Raw genomic sequence first — 12,151 nt, 5'->3', positions numbered from 1 at the left:
TCGCCATGGCTCACACTCAGGACATTCTGGGCCAGTTGCCCCTCCTCCAGTCCTACACTCACGCCATCCTCTGTTTCCAGCTCGCCTCCAACACCACTCCCACCATTGACCTGGAATCCGCCGTGCAGCGGCTGCTAACCCTGTTCCCCATTCTGGCAGGCCAGGTCATCAAGACGGGTGCCTCACCCACCTCGTCCGGTGCCTACCAAGTCGTCCCTTATCCAGTTCGCAAATTCCCCATCATCCGCTACGTCGACCATCGCTCGGATCCCCAAATCCCCAGTTATAACACTCTGCGAACGGCACATTTTCCCTTCAACCAAATGCCAAGCACCCACTTCTCCCCTCCCCACCCGGTCTTCCCCATCCCCTATCCAGACACTGAACCCGCCCCCGTGCTCGACATTCAAGCCAATATCCTGAATGGAGGATTCCTACTCACCCTAGCCGCACAGCATAACATCATCGACGCCAGCGGCATCTTTCAAATCGCCTCGCTACTGGCCCGTCTCACGCGGGGCGAATCGATCCCAAAGGCCGAGGTCACCGAGGGCAACTTGGACCGCCGGGATCTGATTCCCCTGCTGGATGACAGCCAGCCCCTCCGCTACGACTACTGCGAGTATCTCCCTTCGTTCATGCCGAAGATCCCCCCTAACCTGACAGCACTGTTCCCCACCTTCCAATGGGCTTATTTTCACTTGTCCAGACGGGCCGTCGAGGCGATCTACGCCGAGGCCGCCGTCGCCTCCCCATCACACAGCACCCCTGTGCAGATCACCCCCAATGATGCCCTCACGGCATTTATCTGGCAACGACTAACGCTTACTCGTCTCCACCACTCCCCTAGCCCGCTCGCTGCTACTGACGTCTCCAAAATCTCCCGTGCCATGGACCTCCGTCGCACTTTGCACCTCTCCCCAGCCTACATGGGGCACATGATTCGTACCGCTACCCTGCGTCTCCCGCTGGGCGAGATCACCTCGCTGCCGCTGGCTACCCTGGCTGCGAAGCTTCGGGACCAAGTTGCCGATCTACGCACGCTGGATGCTGTGCGCGATTACGCTACGTTTCTAGCGCGGCAGCCAGACAAGAGCAAGATCGCCTACAGCGGAGGCGGGTTTCAGCTGGCTACGGATTTGAGTTGCTCCAGTATCGCCCATGTGGACTATGACCGGTTGAATCTGGGAGGTGCAATAGGACGGTGCGAGGGAGTCCGTCGCCCAGGAGGCGGGGTATTGCCAGGCGGTTGCTATATCGGACCGGCGGGGGACTGGTACGGTAGTGTGGGAGATGAGGAATCTCGTCAAGAGACGGGAATAGAAGTGCTAATGTGTTTGGATGGATGGGAAATGGAGGGGCTGAGAGAGGATGAGCGGTGGAGAGAGTGGGTGGAGTATGTTGGGTGATTAGTATACGTGCCATGATAGTAAATGATAACGAGATAGACATGACTCGCGATCTACAGTAGTTCGAACTCAATTGTAGATAACACAGTAACCCTCCAACAGTATGGGGGATATCTCTACACCCATCCATTTCTGTTGCCTCCCTGCCTTCAACATCCCATCGCTGCTTCTGCCTCTCCCAGCACAATCACCACCATCTACGAAGCGAAGTAGAATTAAACTGCTCACCCCAAATATGACGCCTCACACTCCACCTGCAACATGCAACATGCACATCAACCCCCACTCCAATCCCACTCCTAAACTCCGTAATCGGCACTCCCACGAGCAGAAGCAGAGCCAGAGCAGAAGCACAGTTCACCCCCTGCCCCGGGCTCTACACTACACAGTACATACTTATCTGACCTGACCTCTCCCCTCCGTCAGTCCGGTAATACCCTCCATTTTCCTAACAATAACCCATGGAAAACCCCGGTCCGTCCGTCAACCGAACTCCCACATTCATATCCCCGAACACACAAACCAGACACACACAGTGTAACAACCCATCCAGAAATAAAGACTTCCGGAGAATTAAACCACCACATATTGACCCCTCAGATACCAGCTAAGCATTTAGAATTAGAAATTTGTAAACGCCGTTTCATCTTCCCGTCTGTCCGCCCGTACAATATCTTCCGTTCCTTGGTTCATTTATTTGTTTGTTCCGTCGCCGCCCGCCCGTCCGCCCGTACGGCCCGGACCGGACCAACACAACACAACTCACACCATAGCATGACAATAACAGAGTAATTACCTTCAGGGGTGCATTTGTGCAACATGGGAAAAAAGGAACAGGTGTGACAGACATGGATGATGGTGAAACGGGTTTCATGTTGAAGAGAAATCACTCAGTTAGTGCATGGGACACACCACCAGGAGACTAGTACTAAGTAGTAGTAAGTGATCCGGAATATATTTCCAGCGGAGAATCTTCACGCTTCGGTTCAGAACATCACTGGCACTCTTTCTGGCAATTGTACCACAACGACAACCATAACCAGCCGAAGAAAAGACACGAGTACTGATAATAGGATTGGAGATATTCCCAACCCGACCAACAACATTAAATTCCCCTCCGAGCAAAGATATTCCTTCATCCGGGAACTCCATCCTTGCCTGTACTCCAGTTTCTGTGCAACACCACAACCAACGGAAGAAGGGAGGGAACTGCGGACTGTGTGACGTCGCACAAGAACTAAGCTAAGATGCTGGTCCTGGTTCAATTCAACAAAACCGGTTCGTGTAGGTATTGGTTTGGTTCCTGGGGTACATACATATTGTGTTACTATTAATCTGTCAGTAGTGTTACACTGGTTTTAGCTAGGACTGGGATGATGGGGATGCTTAACAGGGTTAAGCATTCCTTGCTTACTTACTAACTAGTTGTTGACTGGGTAGGCATGTAGATACTATCAGTATTGCAATAGTAGCTCACTAATTGTCATTGCCATCTAGTAAAGAATAAACCACTCCATACAACCCAAAACCAGAAATACCTCAATCAATCAAACAATCGGATGACCATCAACCACAACCACCATGTCCACAGACAACAAAATAGAAATCGCCATCATCGGCTCCGGCCTAATCGGCACCCTCCTCGCCCTAGGCCTGCTTAACATCCCCATCTCCACCACCGACTCAAACCGAACAACCCTCCGCATAAAAGTCTACGAACAATCCGCCACAACCCACGAACTCGGCGCCGGAATCGGCTTCACGACCTGCGCGCGGAAGTGCATGACGCTCATGGACCCGCGCATCGCGGAGTGCGTAGCGCGCGTAGCGACACTTAACGGCGAAGTGGAAGATCCAGATTACTGTATGCGGTTTGTGGATGGGTTCAGGACATATACGGGGGGTGATTGTTGGGGGACATCGAAGGGTGGGGAGGGAGGAGGTGTGGATGTTAGGGGGATCGGAGGGGATCGTTATCCAGATAGATTTGAAGATAATAATAATAATAATAGGGGAGGCGAAGATGAGGGTAACGGTGTGCACGTCTCCGGAAAAGTCTACAAGTTGTATGCCGGCCCGAGAGGGTTTGAAGGATGTCATCGGGGGCAGTTTCTCGATGAAGTGATGAAACTTATGCCTGAGGGTGTAGTGGAGTACAATAAGCGGGTGGAGGGGTATGAGTATCTCCCTTCAGGAAGGATACAATTGCGGTTTAGTGATGGGGGCAGAGTGGAATGTGATCTTGGTATGTACTTCGTCCCATCTATAATTCATCCCTAGCTACATGATATTGATGAAGTATGATAGTCCTCGCCTGCGACGGCATCAAATCCCTCATCCGCACCCATCTCTACCCGGGGACAGAACCCCGATACACCCATCAATTCGCCTTCCGGGGCTTGGTACCCATGTTCACTGCAATCAGCAAACTAGGCCGCTACAGCGCCCTGCGACAACATATGCACTGCGGGCCACGAGCACATGTGCTGCATTTCCCTGTCGCGAAGCAGCAGCTCATGAATGTCGTTGCGTTTGTGCAGGACCCGAATGACTGGGTGCAGTCCGGCATGACGGCACCAGCGAGGAAGAGTGAAGTCGTGGACGCGTTCAGGGAATGGGGTCCGTTTGTGCGCGCTGTAATTGATCTGCTGCCTGAGGAGCTGGATAAGTGGGCTGTCTTTGATACTTATGACAGTCCGGTGCCGAAGTATGCGGACGGGAGCGTGGCGCTGGTGGGGGATGCGGCGCATGCGTCGTCGCCGCATCATGGAGCTGGAGCGGGGATGGGGGTTGAGGATGCGTTGGCGCTGGTTACGGCTATTAGGAGGGCGAGGGAGGATGTGGATCGCGGGGTGGAGGTGAATGGGGCATTGGAGGCGGCGGTGAGGGCGTATTCGAGGGTGAGATATGAGCGGTCGCAGTGGTTGGTGAGGAGTAGTCGCGAGGTGGGATGGACGTATGAGTGGATGGACGAGAGTGTTGGGGCGGATATGGATCGTGCGTTTGCAGATATTAAAGAGAGGAGTCATCGGGTGTGGTATTTTAATGTGGATGCGATGGTGGCAGAAGTAGAAAGACAATATCGTTGGTGTTTGTGGAACTAGCCAGTGTACGCAGTGATGGAATTCTAGGGTATCTATTTACACACCCTTTCTTAACATCTCTTCTAGGACGGGACTGTGTGTCCTCTCGTATGCTTCCCGAATGTACTCCTCATCCACTGAAAATGGTCGAGCCATTACATTCGGTATGTACCGTCGCAGTGCTTCCAGATCCACGTTTCCCTCCAGAAACCCCGGTCGGAGCAAGCACTGTCGGAACCGATCCACAGTTGACCGCAGGTGACTCGAGTGGAAGGGCACGTCGATACCTTCTAATGGAATCGTGGCTTGCCCTCGTCGAAGCTGTATCGGTGGCGATAATTCTCTTGCCTTAGAGAGTAGCCGATTGATTATACTGTCATGGTTTAACTCCAATCCATCGGACTGAGAGATGTAGTCCAGCATCCGCCCAAGCACACAAAGATTGGTCACCTAACACATTAGCATTCACAACGCAAAGAGGCTCGAATACTCACCGTCCCTGAACACACGTATTGCTCACCGTCAATATTATAGTTGACTACCTCGAGAAGCTCCTCACTAGCCAGACCGATCCTTTGCACCAGCCTACTCAAACCTGCTTCATCAAAGACTGACCAGTCAGCCGAAGTTCAGCCTGTAGCCGCCTCGTATCACTTACATCGTAACACACGCTTAGGATTGACCGCCACCATTCCGTACGCATTCCCGTTGTCCCCTGCCACAGATGCCTGCATCATGAGTCCCCGGTAAAACGCCAACTCTGCCAAAGCTCCCATGGGAATTGAATTGGACAGAGCAGACAACGCCCCGAATTCTCCCAACGAATGACCCGCATACATTGCATCTGGTGATATGTAGCCCCTGCTTCGGAGGTCGGCTACTGCCGCTGCCTCAAATAGCAAAATCGCCGGTTGGGCGAACTGGGTAGAGTATAACAGTCCCCGTGAATCAGTGAATGTGTAAGAGGTCGAACATGGACTGAGCCCCTGCAGAACAGGGGTCTCCACACGGGATCCATCGGCGAGCACTGTCTCTGTAGTGATGGCGAGATAATTCTGTCGGATTTGGCGGCCCCGCTTGCCTCCGAAGTGGACGGTAACCGACTTTGGATTGTTCTTGACAATGTCCAAAACAGACCAGCCTATTTCCGTAAGCGTTTGTCACAGCATCGGCAGATTACGTACCATACGACGCAAACAATTGCGCATCAATCTCATCCCACAAAGCTTTGGCCACCGGACTTGACTGGTACAGATCCATGCCCATGCCCTTGCTCTGGCTGCCTTGACCAGTGAAGAGATAAGCGGTTGCAGGCTGGTCAATCACGGCTTCTGCTTCCAACACTTTTTCTTGGCTATCTTTCCGGACAACTTCAACTGTCAATCGCATGCGCCCATCGATCATTCCAGTATGTTGTATATGAACGACCAGCTTTTCCAGTGGCATAACCATTCCGGTAAACTTCGCTGCAAACTGTCGAAGACGCGAACGATCACCCCCGAGAGCTAGGTGCTCCAATGCCGCTACCGCAACTGCCGAGGTACTCATTCCGTGACATATTGTGCCCGGGAGATTTGCCAGGGAGGCAAAAATGGTCGACACATGTATCGGGTTGTAATCCGTGGATATCTCAGCGTATGCTTGATTACTGACTGGCATTTGGATATCGATAGATGAGGGACCAATCCACCCTGGCTTGTCTAGCATCGCCTGCTTGCTCACTGGACCCCCTCTGCGCTCTAGAAATTGCAGCACTGGATTTGCAACACACTGAGCGCATTCGAAGTCAACAAATCCGACCTCCTGACCAGGAACACCACCATCATCCAAGCAAGCGGTTCCGGTCACACGAAGGCTCTTGAAACCACTCTCCTTGTCCACTTCATGAGTCTCTATACGGAAGACAAGATCTCTGCCTACAAGATTTGTGGCAGTATCGTGCAGCTGAAACCACGGGCGACGCCGCAGGACCGTTTCTTCCAGAGCTGACCTGATATGGAGTGCCCATTGTGTTTGTTCCCGTCTGAATGTCGACTCCGAGCGGAATGAACCTCGATACAGAAACGTAGATGTGATCTTCATGACCGCTTTTCCCGATCGGATAATTTGGGCTTCAATAACAACCACCTTGCCTGCATCCTCCACATACACAGCTTGCACCCGCGACCGACAGCTGACACCATCGCCAACACGTAATGTATCTGCACTGGCACAGTAATCGAATATATTAGAACGGTGAACCAGAAATAGCAAATTACCACCGATCTCTCCAGTTACCAAAGGTTTGGTGATAACGTCCCACGCAATGACTATCCCAGCGCTGATTGGCAGGATATCCGAGTTTGTTTTGATGAGCCGGGAATCCGGAAATGCCGGACCCACCGCGGCAATCAAATCATCCAGCAGTTCGCGTGTGAGGATCCTTTCCCGACCGTGGTAAGTCTCCTGAATGCCAGTGTCGGCCTTCTGCATCCAAAGACTGCTATAAAAAGACCTCGCACGTGCATTGCGCTTCGAGGTGATCTCAGTAAGCGAGAACGGGATGCCTTTGGGATCATACATGTACACCAACTGGAGTGGATCAGAGACTTGAGGAGGGTAGAGATCTACTCTAATCTCGAGGCCATCGAGACACGACACTTTCATGAGAGAAGTAGCTCCGCACGCATCCTGAACAGTCACACATGCCTCTGAATGCTCAGCATTGTATTGAACCTTTGTGTCCGGGTACGATGCGATGAACTGCTGAAATGGATTCTCTTGGCGACGTCGATTTCGAAAGATGAGATTGTCCTCGAAAAAGGCCCGTAGCCACGGCGGCAAGTTCCCGCCCTTTGCAATGACGGCACTCACTGAAAGGGAACGGTCATCCGTAGTCTCCGAAGCTGTGGATGAGAGGGCGAGCTCGTCCATAGCAATCTCCTTGGCACCCGATACTGAGGACCAAGACTCTGGCGTGACCAGTCCGCTGCCTGGACTAGGCGAAGAGGTGTCGGTACCTCCATCACGCTGCATACGTTCAACAAGGCCACTCATTATATTGTCCAAAATTTCTTTTGCCGACTCGTCCTGCCGAACGGAGTATTGAGCTGCCACCGGGCCCTGTAGGATGCAAACTCGCTCAGCATCCTGGTCGACAACAGCATCAATATCCTCTGCCTGCCAAAGTGAATCTTTCTTGAAATAGAACTCAAAGTCATCATTCAAAGCAGGTATGAAGTTGACTGGCTTCTGGTTTGGAATTTTGCTCCTCATCAAGAAGAAAGAAACATCCTCTGGATTCATGATCTCGTTGGAAGCACTAGGACACGCGACGGTGAAGGCGTCGAGGAACTGCATCGGAGTGTCGGATAGAACTAATCGTGTGAGGTCTGAGTCGAGGGTAGCAACACGAGTTAGGCGCTCTAATGCTCGAGTGGCCATGGCCATGGTAAAGTCAACATATGATGGGTCAATCCACCGTTTCTGGTGGTTGACATACATCAACTCCACCATACGACGCAAAACTTCAGTGTGAGTCATGTCATCCAGGTCCACTATGTCACCTAAACTGTTGCGGCCAAACCACGGCTTGGCAAATTCAGCATTCAAGCGCTGTATTATCGAAGTCCGATGCTTTTCCAGGTATGCGATGCGGTCTTTCCGAGGCAGACTGAAGACAGTTTGATCCATATCTGCCCATAACATCACACCTTTGGTTGCAATCTTGTGGATGGGCTCGCCCATTTCTGACTGTACCGTGATAATTCCACCAGCCGGTCCAGAGTACGTTTTCTCCCAGTCGCAGTCAGGAACACCAGGTGTCCTGAAGATAATGTCCTTGACAGAAGATGAGGTATGCGCTTCTCGAGCTACCATCAAACGACTTCCCAGTAGCACACCATCAAAAGGCATGCACGGATAACCCAATGGTAGTGACCATTGCCCAGTTATGTAAGGGTATATACTTTCACTATCACCAAACCCACTTCCAGCTACTAGATACATATTATGCTGCTGTCGAATAGTCGCGTAAGTACTGAGTATCGGAGCGTGGAAGCCCTCGAACGAGTGATGGCCTCCGCCACGTCCACCTGTCCATTGCAGTATGACTGGAAAGTCGGGATGTGCTTTGGCAATGTCAATCACCCGTCGAATGCTTGAAATCGATCCTGGCTTGAAGCTGATATGGCGCAACCCTAGAGTCCGAATATACTCCGATGCTATCTCCAAGGAGGGAACACCAGCTCCAATTGTTATACCATCGATAGGCACGCGATCATGAGACAGTCGACGTATAAATGCAATCTGCCACCGCATGGCTTGGGGCTTAGCATATATAATGTTGCAGGTGATACCGCGACCGGCGGGGATATGAGCAACAAGGTCATTGATTGCGGTAGTCATGTCAGAGCTGTCCCTGTAGCCACCTCCGGCAAGTTCTGCATGATATCCAGCATTCATTATGGCAGAAACAAAGTCCCAGTGAACAGTAGTGGGTGTCATACCAGCTACAACCACCGGAGGGGTACCCAAAAGGCTAGAAATCCGCGTCCGTACAGATCCTGCGGTCAGACGCGGTCGAAACTGTTGAGCCCAGCTAAGAGGCCTCAAAGACGAGTCGAGCAGGCGCGGAGAGAATAGATCTCGCATGGTACCTATATCAGAGTCACGAGACTCAAGATCGCCACCTTGAATAACGCGGACGCCCTTCCCTTCCACAATTCGTTGAACCATCGGTCCAAGTCCACCGCGATCAAAAACGATGATGTGCGATGGTGACATACATTCTTCTCCAGATAAAGCTGCGGGCCAATCGCAATTCTCCCGAGCAATGGCATTGAAAATGGCATGCAGTATATTCTCATAACCGTTCCGCAAATCCTCTCCAGTGGACGTGTGGTAGACGGGAATTTTCAGTTGCTCTTTCGCGATGTATTGCCTTAGGAACCGCGACTTCAAGGCTGTGACAGCTTTCGCAAGGTATTCCGTATGAAATGGGGCACTGATTGGTAGAAATCCATGTTGAATAGCCGGCTTCCGGCTGCTAAAGGGAACCCGACTAGTATCAGTGTCGGGGCCTTTCATGCTCTGGAGCTGACTATCCATATGCACCAAGGATGCAATTGGCCCTGCCACCACAAAATGGTCATGCCCATTAACCAAGGCTAGTTGGACATTGTCATCTCGCGGTAACGTCTCATTCAAGCGATCTAGTATACACCCTAGCTGCTCCCTAGAAACACCTCGCACATTAAGCATATATGATGGCGCGATGCTTGTTTCATTAAGGGCGGACGCGGTGACCCAAGAATAACCATTGGGCGCATTTTGGTGACATTCCAAACCAAGCCAAAACAAAGCTTCAACTGCAAGATGAGAGTTCGTATAGAATGTGTCCCAGGTGTCAGACACGGATATGACTGCAGATATCAATAAACCTTGTGAGTGCCCGGTAGTTGCAGAAAAAGTCGCACGTAGCTGCCCTGGGTCCATGTGCAGAACCCGGCAGGTCACTGTATATCGTGCCAGGCTCAGCAGCCCGATAACAGGAACACTGACTGGAGCCTGGGCTATGTAATCACATTCTGGGATAAGAGATACGTCGCTGATCCACGTCATCAAGTCCAGTGACTGTCCACGGCGACTGAACCAGGAATCCGGAAGCCTAGAAAGTTCAGAAAGTAAAGTAGCAGTCTGCTGAATGAAAGACTCCAGCAGAGGCCTATATGCGGCGTATAGGTCTGCCAACTCCTGCACACATGTCCGACTCGCCTCACCTTGACCACCAAATACGGCCATTAGGCGGTACCCACTAGCCTGCACATGGTCTAATAAAGCGCTGCCCCTGGAAAGGTTGCGCGAGGCTGTACATGTTAGATCACCACTGGCCTCAACAGCATCATAATAGATCCTTAACCACTTCTGCCGTTCGCTAGCGACCGTAGTCAACTCCGCGATGAGGCAATGTATCTCGTTATCGCCGTGCAAGAATTCGGCCTCAAAAGCTCGCAATACAGCTGCTAGTGAATACCTGGAAAGCCCTTGCTGGGCAAGAAGAAACTCAATGAAAGCCAAACATAACAAGGCTGAATCCTGCGAGATGTTGGGATGAGAAGAGAAGTGCGATATAAACGCCGTTCTATATGACTGGATGCATGGAAAGTGCTTGATAGGAATCGGTAAAACTAGCTTGCTGTCTATAAGATCGAAATAAAGGTCAACTGTAACAGAACGAGCTGGAGATGACGTATCAGACACTGGTGGCGAGGGCGAGAGAGCAGCGCACATGGCATCTGCCGGTGCTGAATATGCCACACCCGTGGGGGAAATCTCAAGTGCCATGCCGACCTCGCTATTTTGCAAGATTCAGCCTGTTATTAATCTTCAGTGATTCATTTTGAAGCATATCATAGTCCACTCGTTGATTCATCACTCTGGAGTCGGGGGTAGACTTCCGTGCAGCACACACTAGTCCATCCTTTGCGTTGTCGATGGCGCTCCTAGTCAGTTCGAGATCGCGATATGGGGTCAGACTCTTTCTGCGGTAATTTTCTCCACTAGCGTGTAGATGCATTGCTGATCCGGGGTAGTCAATGACGGGAAACAGCCCACTTTCTCCTGCATAATCATATTGAAACCCTTCTGCCTGGCCGGAGTCTGGCCAGGCCCAGCCCTACACCCACACTTGCTCTCCCCGGAGTTTCGCAGACGGAGTTTTAGTGCCTAGCCACCCGGAGGCTTTTGACACGTCAGGTTCCCTGTGACTGGTTGGAAATAGACTCCGGTAGAAAGGAGGCCAGGAGACCTGGTACTTTTCACCTCCACATCTGGCAGCCTAGATGTCGATGTACATGAAGTGCAGTCGTCGGGGGTAGTCTTTCTATACTCAGATCTCGACCAGGCGGTAGTGGCTCCGGTATTCGCCTATTACCAGGATGGTCCCTATCGAGAACGTAATGGGTCGATTTTTCTCTCATGCGCCTGCTCCGAATCTGAATCTCGCAACGCTCTAAGACTTCTAGCAAGGAACCCACAAGCACCGACTTGATAACCTCTCCACCTATCGAGCTTGTTTCCATGGCTCCCAATGGGATAGTAGGTTCACCCCCTCACAGCAAGGTAGCCACCAGGCATGAGGAGAAAGATTTGGCGTACAGGTTATTCATCGAGCTACTTGCGTAGGTTCCCTGACTCTCCTAAGCATAAGTGCGATATATTGAACGCAGCTCGTAGGTATCAGCTAGCATCTCCAGTAAGATGGTGAGTTTCATTTCCCACTAATTTGCGATTCAGCCATTGACAATGCTCAGGATCGAAACACAGAACGAGCTTCTGCGGAGACCATCGCCAGTGCAGCGGTTCATCGAGATTGGCCCGCGGAGTACGCTCACAAGGATGGCTAAAAAGTCCGCTTCTATACATCATGATCAACATACTCCATCGCAGTGGTCGCATTTGCAATTTCTTTCGTATCAAGATAATCGGAACAGAATACTCTATGAGTATTCAGACCCTGTGCGGCTGCCATCCACCATTCAACGGACAACCTCAGCATCGACTTCAGCTCGTTTGGCCGTTGCCTTAGAAGGCTCTCAATCTGATGGAGAGTCAGAATCAGTAGCAGCATCCCTGGCCTTCACCCCTATTAAGACTTCTGCTCATGTACCCAGCGCCAAA

The 12,151-nt window shown here is 51.5% G+C and overlaps 3 protein-coding genes across 3 annotated transcripts; 2 read left to right on the top strand and 1 right to left on the bottom strand.

The window, feature by feature from the left end:
• On the top strand, positions 1-1,454 carry BO85DRAFT_444711 (transferase family protein). Its single transcript, XM_025659091.1, has one exon. It carries the CDS (start codon positions 6-8, stop codon positions 1,407-1,409), a length of 1,404 nt encoding a protein of 467 aa, XP_025521350.1. The 5' UTR covers positions 1-5; the 3' UTR covers positions 1,410-1,454.
• Positions 1,455-2,990: 1,536 nt separating this feature from the next.
• Positions 2,991-4,531, top strand: BO85DRAFT_495302 (salicylate 1-monooxygenase sala; the record flags this gene model as incomplete). The annotated part of the gene is made up of 2 exons (XM_025663906.1): positions 2,991-3,654; positions 3,717-4,531. The coding sequence occupies 2 exons, from the start codon at positions 2,991-2,993 to the stop codon at positions 4,511-4,513; spliced, it is 1,461 nt and encodes a 486-aa protein (XP_025521349.1). The 3' UTR covers positions 4,514-4,531.
• BO85DRAFT_387749 (fatty acid synthase beta subunit) lies at positions 4,491-10,816 on the bottom strand (the record flags this gene model as incomplete). The annotated part of the gene is made up of 4 exons (XM_025656681.1): positions 4,491-4,942; positions 4,987-5,102; positions 5,151-5,633; positions 5,677-10,816. The coding sequence occupies 4 exons, from the start codon at positions 10,814-10,816 to the stop codon at positions 4,550-4,552; spliced, it is 6,132 nt and encodes a 2,043-aa protein (XP_025521348.1). The 3' UTR covers positions 4,491-4,549.
• Between the last annotated feature and the right edge of the window lie 1,335 nt (positions 10,817-12,151).

The sequence above is a fragment of the Aspergillus piperis genome, assembly GCF_003184755.1.
Source record: "Aspergillus piperis CBS 112811 unplaced genomic scaffold BO85scaffold_1, whole genome shotgun sequence".
NCBI classification, from domain to species: Eukaryota; Fungi; Ascomycota; class Eurotiomycetes; order Eurotiales; family Aspergillaceae; genus Aspergillus; species Aspergillus piperis.
Note: the sequence above shows the minus strand (reverse complement) of the source record. Positions and strands in the feature narration are given on the sequence as shown.